We start from the raw sequence: 11,715 nt of genomic DNA on the forward strand, positions 1-11,715 counted from the left end.
AACCCGGAAGCAGGTATTCCCCATTTGAAAGGCGTTCTCGAAAGCGCCTCTCCCTTGGGATCCCGGCAGGTAAATAACACCAGAGCTTCCCTAAACTGGTTCTAAGGGACCAGGTGTCCAGGCTGTGCTCACTGCCCACCCCACCCCCCCAGGCTGTTGGGACTGATCTCCCCAGGACAGGGGTCTGGAAATACGGCCATCAGTTTTGGGCCAGTGAGGAGCAGGGTCTGCAGATGGGAAGGGGGAGCAGGGGGGTCTGCAGGTGGGAGGGAGGGGGGAGGCCCAGGGTCTGCAAGTGGGAGGGGGCGAAGGGGGCTCTGTGGGTGGGAGAGGAGAAGAGGGGTTTCTGCAGGTGGGAAGGGGAGGAGGACGGGGGTCTGCAGGTGGGAAGGGGAGAGGACGGGGTTATGCAGGTGGGAGGGGGCGGAGGGGGTCTGCAGGTGGGGGTAGCAATACCGCTGCAACTTTGCCAGCACACCCCAATTCAGGGCAGGAGCCGCGGACTCCACACCGACAGGGGCCCCCCTCTAGCGGAAAGGCCCCTCGTCCGCCCGCTCCCTCCCCCCTCGGTCCGGGCTGGACCCCTCCGCCCGCCCGCCGCACTCGCCGCCCGCGGCGGGCGCCCTCACCTTGGCCTCGAAGCAGATGCCGTGCTGGAAGGCGTCCTCGTTGTGCAGGGGGATCCGCAGGTCGTGCCCGTCGTCCACAAGGTTGTACTTGGTCTTGCTGGGCATGGCGAGCGCGGGCGGCGGGAAGGGGCGGCGGGACCCGGGACGGAGGGAGGGCGCCGGGCGCGCGGAGGGCGCGGGAGCCGGCGCGGCGCCGAGGCGGGCGGTGCTGCGGCGCGCAGTTCCCGTCGCGAGGAGGCCGAGCGGGAGCAGGGCAGGCAGCCCGAGACCGGGAAAAAAAAGCGGCGGCGGCGGCGGTGGCCGAAAGCGCCTGTCACGGAGACGCCGGCTCAGCGCAGGGCGGCTCCTCCTCCGGCCGCGGAGGCCCCGCCCACCGCCACCGCCCCGCCCGCCGCCGCCGAGGCCCCGCCCCGCAGTGGGGGCCGAGCAGGTGCGAGTCCCCGAGCGCCCCTCCGCGGCCGGGCCCGGGCTCCTCTCTGCCCGGCGCCTGGGCCGCAGGAACCCAGGCCGGGTCCGGCTTTTGTTTCACTGTCGGGTTCCGGGCGGGCGGGGCTGCTAATAGCTGCGGCGGCGGCGCCTGGGGTTTTTGTTTTTGTTTTTGTAGCGGGGCAGGGGCGGTGCTTATTGTTTTGTTTCCATGTTTTACCGGGAAGGCCCCAGCCTAGTGGCCCCAAGTTACCCACATCATGCTTCCGAGCGGCTCCTTTCCCCGCAGAACCGAGACGGGCCCAAACCCGGCCTCTGGCGCGTGCTTTGTCCCCCTGAGCAGGGCTGTCTGGCTTGTGTCCTGGGGGTGGGTCGTGAAAATGGGGCACGAAGACCGGGAGAAGCCACAGCCGTGTTCGCGCCTTCTTCCTGAAACGCCATCTGTAACTGGGTACAGATGAAAAACGCCCGTTTCTGGGGGTGGATCCCTCTGTCTGTCTTGGGGAAAGCTGGAGCTCAGTTTGCCTGTTGTTGAGAGGCCTGTGCATGCCTCTCCTTTAAATCCGAGTTTTTCCCCATGCCAACTGTGCAAACGAAGGGGCCAGAGGCGTTAGCGACCCAGCACTCAGCCAGCATCTGTCAAACCCCGTGGGCAGGGGCCAGAGCAGCTGTCATTGACAGGCTTATTACCCCAAAATCACCAAAAATCAAACCAACCAGAGCAAAGCCAGCCCAGCCTGAGGTCACCGAGACCTAATGGCCAGCTCTTCTTGGGAAGTCACCACTTGAACCACGGGCACAGTCACCGGCGACAGCCTGCACACCAGAAACCCTCAGTTGCTTGTTGAATAGACGAGGCTGGGAAACATCCCAGGGAAAGCGCCTGCAAAGGGCACATCTTCCCACACCATTTGCAACATAAATTTATATAAAATACACTATTTCCATCATTACATTTCTCATCTTGTCCTTTCCGTATGTTGCCAACTCCCTGCCTGCTGGAATCACTGGTCCAGGTGTAGCGTTGGCTTCGGCATCTCCTTGAGTAAAAGCAAGCTGAGGGCTGGGGCAGGTTAACCATGTACATTACATTGGACAGACTTTATTCTATTCCTCAGTATTAGTAAGAGCCAAAAATAATCCGCACTGAGGAAACACGCCTCTAACCTTTTTATAAATACAGGACGTGAGTCTAATCAGGCTCATTTGACTCTTTGAATGTCACCCCAGCGTTAACATGCATCGCAAGGTGCTCTCCAAAACCCGGCACAGGAACATCGTCCAGGCAAGACCACAACTAACTGCTTCCTTTACATCTCACCCCTCCCCCAGTCTAAAAAGCCCGCTGCCTCCTAACGGCCTTCATTCCCTGGACTGGATGACCACAGCTTCAGATCTAAAGCTGTGACCCATGTTTGCCGACGAGACACAAAGGCTGAGCCCCCAAAGTATTTCAGGGTCTAGTATTCAGAGACTATAGCAGAGTAGACATCCAATAATTAGTTATGGAATCAAATGATAATTAGACCTAATAGTCGCTGTGCTTTCTCTATGTGACATGTGTCATCTCCATTAATGGTCACAGCAGCCCTAAGGTTAGCCCCATTTTGGAAGAAACTGAGGCACAGAGGCATCACCTGACTGGCCCAAGGTCACAGGCTTAGGAAGGGGAAGGAGCCGAAACTGGACTCCAGTTCTGTCCAGAGGCGTTCCCGCCGGGGCGGGGGAAGGCGCAAAAGGCTCTTGCTGCAGGCGAGACACACACGTGTTATGTAGGTGTGTGCTGCTGCTGAGCTGTGTTCATCCCACTTGCCAAGACAGAATGTTCCAGAAGGAGAGGCCTGCTCTCCGCTTTGGCCTCCACCGGCTCCAGTGTCAACTGCCGAGGCACAGAACGACCTTCTGCCGGGAACAATGGGCGTCCAAAGTCATTTCCTTTTTCAGCAGTGACTTCAATCTTGTTTTTACACCTTTGAATGTGGTTGGCAATTGACTTTCACCCACAGCGTTTTCAGATACACACAGAAACGAATCGAGTGCTATTTCTTACAGTGAATGACAAGCATATGTATCACTTTCCAGAGCCTTCTGTATTTTAACCTTGCATAAGACAATTTTAATCTGAAGTACATGTGATTAAAATATAAACTGCCAAAGCATACAATATTTTCTGTTAGATTTTATTAAAACTTTGCTTCAAAATAAATTCAAAACAAATCCTAAATCACAGACTTTACAAGCGGAAGTTACACAGTGACCCTCTAACCCGGCTCTTTCATCATAAAGACCAAAAAAAAAGCCTCAGAGAGATTAAGTCATTTTCCTGGCCGTCACTATAGGCTCGAGCTCCGAGCTCAGAAACTCTCCATCACACAATGATGAGTTATAAATTACTTGACAGCAAATTTATTTTTAGCCCTTGTTTCAGGCGGAGAAAATGAATTCATTTTTGACCGTAAAATGCCTGCTTTGCCAGCTGCGCATGGCCTGTGGGTGTCTCGCATGGCCACATGAGGTGGGTGCACAGATGAGGACCCCGAGGCTGCGTAGATCTCGGAGCGACAAGTCTGAGGACCTCAACAGAGAATTGGCAACAAAGAACAAAGTGTGGCCCTCGCTGGTGTGGCTCAGTGGATTGAGCACTAGTCTGCGAATCAAAAAGTCGCTGGTTCAATTCCCAGTAAGAGCACATGCCTGGGTTGTGGCCCAGGTTCCCAGTAGGGGGCACGTGAGAGGCAACCACACACTGATGTTTCTCTCCCTCTTTCTCTCCTTCCCCTCCCCTCTCTCTAAAAATAAATAAGCAAAATCTTTTTTTAAAAAAATGAATGAAGAGTGTGTCCACTTGCTGGATCCCCTCAGACACCCACACAGAACTCACAAAATGTTTGGGTAAATAGTAACTTCAAATTGTAACAACCCACAATGACTTCCTCCTGTCAGATAACACTAGCTCCAAAGAGTTCAAGTTTTTGTTCCACGACATCATTTTTACCTGATGGTCTCTGCCTGGGTCACAGAGAGCAAGAGCCATGTGCCCAACTTAAAGGTGGCAGTCCAGATGCTATGTGATTTCTGTGCAGAGATAGGTAGGAAGACAGACAGACAGACAGATGATAGACAGACAGGTGGATGGACGGTTGGAGGTGGTGGGAGGGGAGAGAGTCCTCTCTCACTGATGGTCTCTAATCAGAGTCCGGTCAGTCCTGGTCTTTCATTCTATAAGCAGTAATCTGGGATGTTCTCCCCATAAAAATTGCCCTAAAAGGTTCTGATGCTGACTTACATGTTTTTCCCCTTAATTGAAACTGACTCCCCCCACGTCCACCCCCACACCATGTATCACAGGCCGCGGCTGTTTCCGGGGGGTCTGCAGGCTGCCCCCCACATTCCCTCCTGGGACACCCAGGGTCCAGAATACGATGCAGGGAGAGGAGAGGGGTCTGGGGGTGCCGAGCCGCTCTCGGGTGGCTTCTCCTGACCCTCCCTCCCGAGCGGAGGGACCTCCTTGCTTTTCCAGGGCAAGTTCACAGCTGTGTTTCTTGGCCTTGTTTCGTATTTCAGGTGAGAAATACTTACTGACTCGACGGCTTTTGCTTCGAAACCTTTTGGTCACAGGCAATAAAACCAGTGTTAACAAGGGTGGGCGCTCTCACAGCCTCCCAGGGGTCCCCGGGGACGTCAGAGGCACGCACCCTGCACAAGACCGACACCTGGCCGTGTGCAAGGTGATGTGGCTCGACCGTGAGAACCAGAGGCACCACCTCCGAGTGGCACGGGAGGCAGGGAAGGAGGGAAGCCACCAGGACTGGTCTGGTCCAGCCTGAGCCTTCCCGGGGTGAGAGGGCAGCCCTGAGTGGGGACACGTGTCCCCATGATTAAGCCGCTGTGGAGGAACTCTGGGCCTGGAGCGGACGGTCGGATCTTCCGCAGAAGAAGAGCGTGCAGTCCCCCCGCCGGCCACGTGGCTCCCACCCCACAAACGCCCAGGGAGGGAAACGGGTGCAGCGTCAGCAACGCCTCCCACTGGTTTCGTGGGTCCAGAGCACCCCCAAGGCGCCCCCTTCACCGGCTTCCACACTCTGCTCCCCCCAGCGCGGCAGCTCAAGGACCAGTTACACTGTGTCGGGTCTGGTTTGTCGGCTGGTTTCAGCACCCCCAACGGCGAAGCAGCTTTGTGGAGAATTTGCTTCGGCTGCTCTGCTCAGGATGGGTCTTAGGACCCTCCCTTTACCCCTCCAAACTTAGATCTCTAAATCTCTAAGTCTGGGGCTATTTCCATTTCTTATCTATTTAAAACCCAAAGGAAGAGCCCAGCTGTTCAAGTGAGAGCCTGTTGGCTTGGCTAAGCCCACCCCGTCGCAGCGATGGGTCTCGTCGCTCTTTATAAACCCACGTCTCCAGGCACAAGTGTTGCAGGAAGACTATGGGAATGCTTGGGGATGCAACGTAAGTTTGTGGGTTTGGTTTTCAGGGGTTTTTTTAAAGATTTTATTTATTTATTTTTAGAGAGAGGGGAAAGGAGGGAGGAAGAGAGGGAGAGGAACATCAATGTGTGGTTGCCTCTCACACGCCCCCTACTGGGGGACCTGGCTTGGAACCCAGGCCTGTGCCCGGACCGGGAATCAAACCCTCAGCCCTTTGGTTCAAAGGCCGGCACTCAATCCACTGAGCCACACCAGCCAGGGCTATAAATTCATGTTTTATTTTCAGATCTCTCTTTGGACATGTAAAGCTTTTAAGAAGATTTGTAGCTGCTTAAAAAGTAGAGCTTTCTTCAGGCGCCCCACTGGTGTGCTTTAAAAAAACAAGGAAGAAAGAAAGAAAAATACAGCTGTGTGCTTGCGCAGGTATATGGGACGGCGCTTGCTCGCCCAGGCTGCGTCGGCTGCATGGGGCCTCCTGTGTCTGGGGAGCCGACTTCTGATTGGCATACTGGGTTCTCCTCGGGGCCATAATGTTGTCCTCTGAACCACACACGGGGAGTGGCACCAGCGTGTTCTAAGAACGACAAGCATTTCAGGAGAACGAGGAAATCGTGTGGCCTTTTCCAGACCCAGTCTTAGCAGGTTTCCGTCATTAGCAGCGGCGTCCATGCCTTACAAGGTCTCGCAATCTCGGTAGTAAATCCCTCGGCATCTCCAGCGGGTCCCCTTCCCACGCTGCTCGGAGCGTTTTCCCGAGAGCGTGCCCAGGACCTTGGAACTGGCCGCCCGTCTGAGCAGCTGTGGGGCCGCTCCCAGCCAGAGGTAGCCTCTGTCACCTGAGCTCCACTCAGGCAGGCCCACTGTACCCACAGCCACGTTCAGTTCAGAGCAAATGTTTCTCAAGTCCATTCCTTTCTGTAAAAGCAGCCCAGCCTCAGAGCTAGGACAGAGAGTGTGGGTGGGGTGGGATTCTTAACGCGAATCTGTCCTCCATTCTGAGTGCTGGCACATCACTGATGTGCTCCCGGTCTCGTCACGGGCCTCCTGGCGGCCTGCCCGTCTGTGAGATGGTGGCATCGCTCCCTGTCACTGATGCCTGAGCACCCAGCCATGGTCCAAGGAAAGTCCTCGCCAAGCTGGTGGTGGCAGGAGCTTCCTAGGGAGTCGGGTGGGAGGCTCCTGTGGATACGGGGCTTGCCGATGAGAACAAGGATGAGCCTGTGCGGAAAAGCCTCCTTCCAAACAGTTGTTCACCTGTGTTTGCAGGAGCCAAAAGGTGAAAACATCTCGCATATCTGTCGACAGGTGGTGCGCAAACAGAACGGTCCCTCCACGCTGTGCAATATTAGTCAGCCTCAAGAAATGAAACTGGGGCACAGGCTGCAGCGTGGAGGACGCCGGGCTGAGTCAGGAAAGGACAGATGCTGTGTGACACAGACCCTCCTGGGCAGGGCTGTTGGTGACATTGTGGCTCGAGCCCCCATTTCGGACACAGCTGGGCAGCGGAGAAAGGGGGTCTGTCCCTCTGGAGCCTGTTCCAGCATTGGCAGGGACCTGTGAGATCCCCATTTCCCCCCCTTGCCATTCGAGCTCTGATGTCACCCCGGCCCCCAGCCCTGCCAGACTTGCTCCTCCTGGTCCTGCTGAGCTCCATGCCCAGGAGGGGACACCGTCAGAGGCTCCAGGACACAAGACTCTGCTGTTCTATCCTTCCCCGTTTTCCCTGGCGCTTAGAGCGATTCTAAGCACTGAAGGAAGATGCCTTCTGGATCCACTCATTCTGCCCCACCCTTTTCCAGAACAGGGAACTAAAGCCCAGAGAGGCCAAGTGACTTTGAAAGGCTGCACAGCTAGCTGGTGGCCCAGCTGGACTTGAACTCAGGCTTCAGTCCCATCCTGACCCGGCTGCCCTCTTTGCCCACCACGCAGACTTCTGCAGGGATAAGCAGGCGCCCCCCGCACCCCCCACCCCCCCCACCCTCCGCCCTGGCTTCCAGTTCCCCAGCCCTGCCGGCCCAGAATCCCAAGTCCAGCGAGGGCTGCTATAGCCAAGCGGTCTCTGGTGCCCTCTGGTGGCAGAACTGAGAAGGGACAACTGCTCCGCTTACAGGCGGGAACCCCCACAGCCTCTATCCTGCAGAATCCACCCCCCCTTCCTTTAGATGTCGTGACCGTGACCATGACCGTGCTGGCGCACGTGCAAGTTCATCTGAACACAGACTGCCCCGTGCTCCCAAGGGCCCCTCCAGAACCTGAAGTTGAAGCGTGAGCGGAGCAGGGCCAGTGAGGCGACTCCCTGCGGGTGACAGGGACGTGGTTTCCTCCCTCTGGGTCCTGAGTGTCTCAGGGCCACCTTCTCACCGATCACAGGAGAGGACGAGGGTCAAGGCCCCGAGTGGGGGGACCAACCAAGCGTGAGCTGGGGGCGGGGCCCCTGGGGGAGGAGCCGGGAGGCCTGGGAGTCCCCAGAGAGCAATGGCAACCAGGGACACCCACGCTGTGGGCCTCCCTTCCACCCAGAAGCCACAGGACCTGCTGGCGCCGTGTTTGCCGCAGAGCGACATGCAAGTCCCGGGGCCTTTCTCTGCTGATCGCCCACTCAGACAGTGGTGCCGTCACCTGTCCCCATGGTGCGGTTTGGACACTTACCGCATGTGGCTGCGGGTCTGACTCGCGGATTCTCCAGTGCGGCCAGCAGTGGCTGCGCGCCTCCGTGTAACAGCACTGGGGGGGGCGCCGACCATCTCCAAGCCCCCGCAGGCCACGCTGCGCTCCCGGTGCGCAGGTCCGAGCCCTGTGCATCTGCGCAGGGTAGCTGCAGCTCGGACGGCATGGCCACGTTCGGACCCAGGCACTTGGGCGCTGGTTGGGAGTGCCGTTCTCACACAGGGGACCAGCAGGCTGCCCCCCACCCCCCGGCCCCCTTCCATCCTCGCCTCACTCGAAGGAGGTGGTCACGTGAGTCAGCGGTCGGGTAGCTGCTGTGACCACCCGCCCAGAACCTCAGTGACTGACACGAAAAGCTTGTTTCCCACTCACCCGAGGGTGAGTGTGAGCCAGGAGCCAGGCTCCTCCCTCATCCACGCTGCCTCCGGGCACAGAGGGCACACTGTGGCCACATGACTGACCTGTGCCACAGCTGGGGAGGCCCAGGTGCACAGGCGTCCCCGGACAGGTCTGCCCTGCTCACCTCTCACATACTCGATGTCCTCAGTGACGTTGGCCTCCCAGAAACACATGGAATGGTTCCTCCCCGTGGGAGGGACAATAAATCAAGCTTGGGGACCGCAGAATGCAGAATGTTAGGGCTCAGAGGGACACCCTGGAAACGAGTCCAACCGTCTCGGCAAGCAGGCCAAGCTGAGGCCGTGACTTCCCGGGGGCCCCGGGGGGCCCGTGGCCCCCAGGCTCACACTAGCCAGAGGGGCAGCGTCAGGGAGATGCCAGGGCTCCTGGGTGGGACGTCTCACCGCCCTGGCTTCTGCAGGTGGTTGCTCTTCCATAGGCGTGCCCCTTTGCACATCTGGTGTTGGGGAACCTCCTGGAAGGATGGCATGTGGGCGAGGGGCTGACGTGGGGTTTCCAAAGTTAGGTGCTGGAGGGTGGGTGTGAGTAACAGCCGGAGCTCAGAGCTGGCTTGCCCCTTGCAGGCCGCGCCTTTCTGTCCTCGGACCCAATGGTTAACCTTGTGCTTCGGTGTCCCCGACTGCGGCTGCGGGCAGCAACCCCTTCACTGCAGGATGGCAGTGAGCATGACCTGCGATGCTGGCACCTGGCCCTATCAGGTGCTTGGCCGTCCGGAGCTGTGGGGACACCGTTTCCAGTGCACGCCCCCGGGGCGGTGTGGGGCGGTGTGTGACGACGCACAATTCTAGGTCTGAACGAAGCGAGGCTCCAGTGCTGATGGCTGCTGAGCAGCATGCAAGACTCACACCTGTCACTTTCAGGTGACGGCTCTGAGTGGCCTCCTCCCCGTGTGAAGGACGGGAGGGGGGACTAGAGAGGGGCAGGTGGCATCAGTGAGGTGGAGGGAGAGGGGAAGGAGGGAGAGGGGAAGGAGGGAGAGGGTCTCCCTGGGTTCATTGGAACCAGCGTGAACCGGGTGTCTGAAAGGAAGAGGCAGCTGCAGAGGAAGGCCAGAGAAGGTGGGCAGGTGCTGAGGCTCCAGCCGAGCTTCAGCCACTCGAGACGTTTCTCTCCTTGGACGGGAGCTTGGCTCTCAGGTCGCATGGCTGGGTTTCCTCTCATCTGGAGTGAGGGGTGACCTTGGGTTTTCACTCTGACTTGGTGTCAGGCCAGGGGTTGCTCTGGAGTGTGCCATCTGTCCTCCCAGAGAAGCACCCCCCCGACCCCCCACCCCCTCTGCACTCAAGAAGCATCTCCCGGGCCAGACGGGCCCCAGCTGCTCTGCCAGCAAAGACGAGCTGGCAGCCGCCCTCAACCCCAGGCTCCGGGAACCCCTCCGGAGCCGCTCGCACCTTAGAATGTCCCCTTGTTAAAGTTTATCCCCGGAACCAAACAAGCCCCAAAAGGGGAAAGCTTGTCGACCCAAATCTCAGGGAACAGAATAAAAAGCAATGACTTCTTCTTCCTCTCCTCAGATAAGGAAGGTGAGGCACAGAGAGCCCCCACTAAGTTCACGTAGCAAGTCAGACCCAGCAAAGATGACACCCCTGTAACAAAGGGATGCTGTGCAGTCACATACTCACCGTTCAGCAAACACTTGGCAACAGGGCGGGGATTTTTACATAACCCCGATCTCCGCAACAACTGGGCAATATTCGAAAACGAAGGCTGGGCGGGGAAAACCTGCCCAAGGTCCCCCACCGGACGAGTGGCCAAGTTCAGATAAGCGCCCAGGCCTGCGGTTCTGACGCCCCCACAAAGGTCAGGGGAGAATCATCTCTCCTCTTCCCAAGTAAGCTTCACCTCTTTGCCAGGGTCTCCATGCTCCATGCTGGATATGACTGACTTACCCTTTCTGAAGCCTCCTGTGACCTTTGATGCCCGTGACTCTTGGGCTTGGGGTCGAGGTTCAGGCCTGTAAGTGTCAGTAAAGAACACAGCAACAGGGAAGGCACTGTGTGGTCCCAGTGCTAGAATGAAGTGGCCGGCCCGAGGTCAGCAGTGACTACGGCCACACCAGATCCCATAGCCCGTCTGTCGACCCCAAAACCTGGGGTCCCCTGTGACTCCTGGCTGCCTGATAAGCTACAACTGAACGACATTGTCCACTAATGGTGTTTGGCACCAATTCAGTGCCAGCGGGAATCCCCAGAGGAGGAAACTGTACTCAGTGCAAACAGCTCAGCTGTGATGCGGCAAGGCCCCTCCCGGGCCACACAGCTGGGTTCCGCAGTCCACTCTGCTCTGTCTCCCCTGCTCTGGTTCACTGCTCACCCACAGGGAAAGTGCCTCTGGGAGCTCGGGGGAAGCTGGCTTTATAGAGAGAAGCCCCTGCCCCTGGCCCTGATTGGCCCATCCTCATGCAAATGAGGGCTCTAAATCCTCAGTTAGATTGGTCCAAAAGGGACTGTCCTAATTGGTCAGAATGGAGCCACTCAGATTGGTCTGTGAAGATGCTGATGGGGTTAAAGCTGTGCATCTCTGACTCAGTGGGGAAAGTCTCCATCCCATTGGTTGAAACAATTCCAACAGCCCCTTCATAAGGGCTGGTTCAGCAGCAGAACCACAGAGGCCGAGGCTGGCAGGTTGGCCTTTGGCTTTTCCCTGAAGGGCAGCCTGTTGGCAGTGGCTGCCAGACCCTGGTCATTGATTGGAGCCTGGCTAACCCCAAAGAGCCCTTCTTGGATGATAAACATCTCGTCTCAAGGTGCACAAGTGTCGCTGGTCTTGAAATCATGGCCTTTCACCTGGGGGCCTCCGAGTCTTCCTGTAAGGGTTGTTATTACGCTTCTGTCAATGATGATCACTTATTTGCACTGAAGTCTTCTTAGTTTAGATTATCACATGCTTACTCTTCAGCAGAAGAGGCAGGCGTTTAACTTTCTCCAGGCCCAGTATTCACATCTCCCACATCTTCGCAGGGGTCGGCTTTGTCCAGTACTTCCCGGTGACAGGTGTCCCTGAAGGCGCAGCACCCTTCCTGACATTCACAGAGGGTCACAAAAGGGTCTCCAATGGACATGGTAACCGAGTCTCCGTGTTGAGAGGGGATGCCGTCGTGAGGATCACCGAGTGACGGAGCCCCTGAGGCTTGTCACAAACCAGAA

The 11,715-nt window shown here is 57.5% G+C and overlaps 1 protein-coding gene across 2 annotated transcripts in view; it reads right to left on the reverse strand.

The window, feature by feature from the left end:
• The window catches only part of NOS1AP (nitric oxide synthase 1 adaptor protein), a 91,829-nt gene extending 90,868 nt beyond the window's left edge, over window positions 1–961 (reverse strand). For both annotated transcript variants that reach the window (XM_053914742.1, XM_053914743.2), the window contains exon 1: window positions 630–961. In XM_053914742.1, coding sequence (XP_053770717.1) covers window positions 630–734 — 105 coding nt within the window. In that variant the 5' untranslated portion in view covers window positions 735–961. The remainder of the gene's footprint in view (window positions 1–629) is intronic.
• Window positions 962–11,715: the final 10,754 nt, after the last annotated feature.

Source organism: Desmodus rotundus, chromosome 12 (assembly GCF_022682495.2).
Source record: "Desmodus rotundus isolate HL8 chromosome 12, HLdesRot8A.1, whole genome shotgun sequence".
Taxonomy (NCBI): Eukaryota; Metazoa; Chordata; class Mammalia; order Chiroptera; family Phyllostomidae; genus Desmodus; species Desmodus rotundus.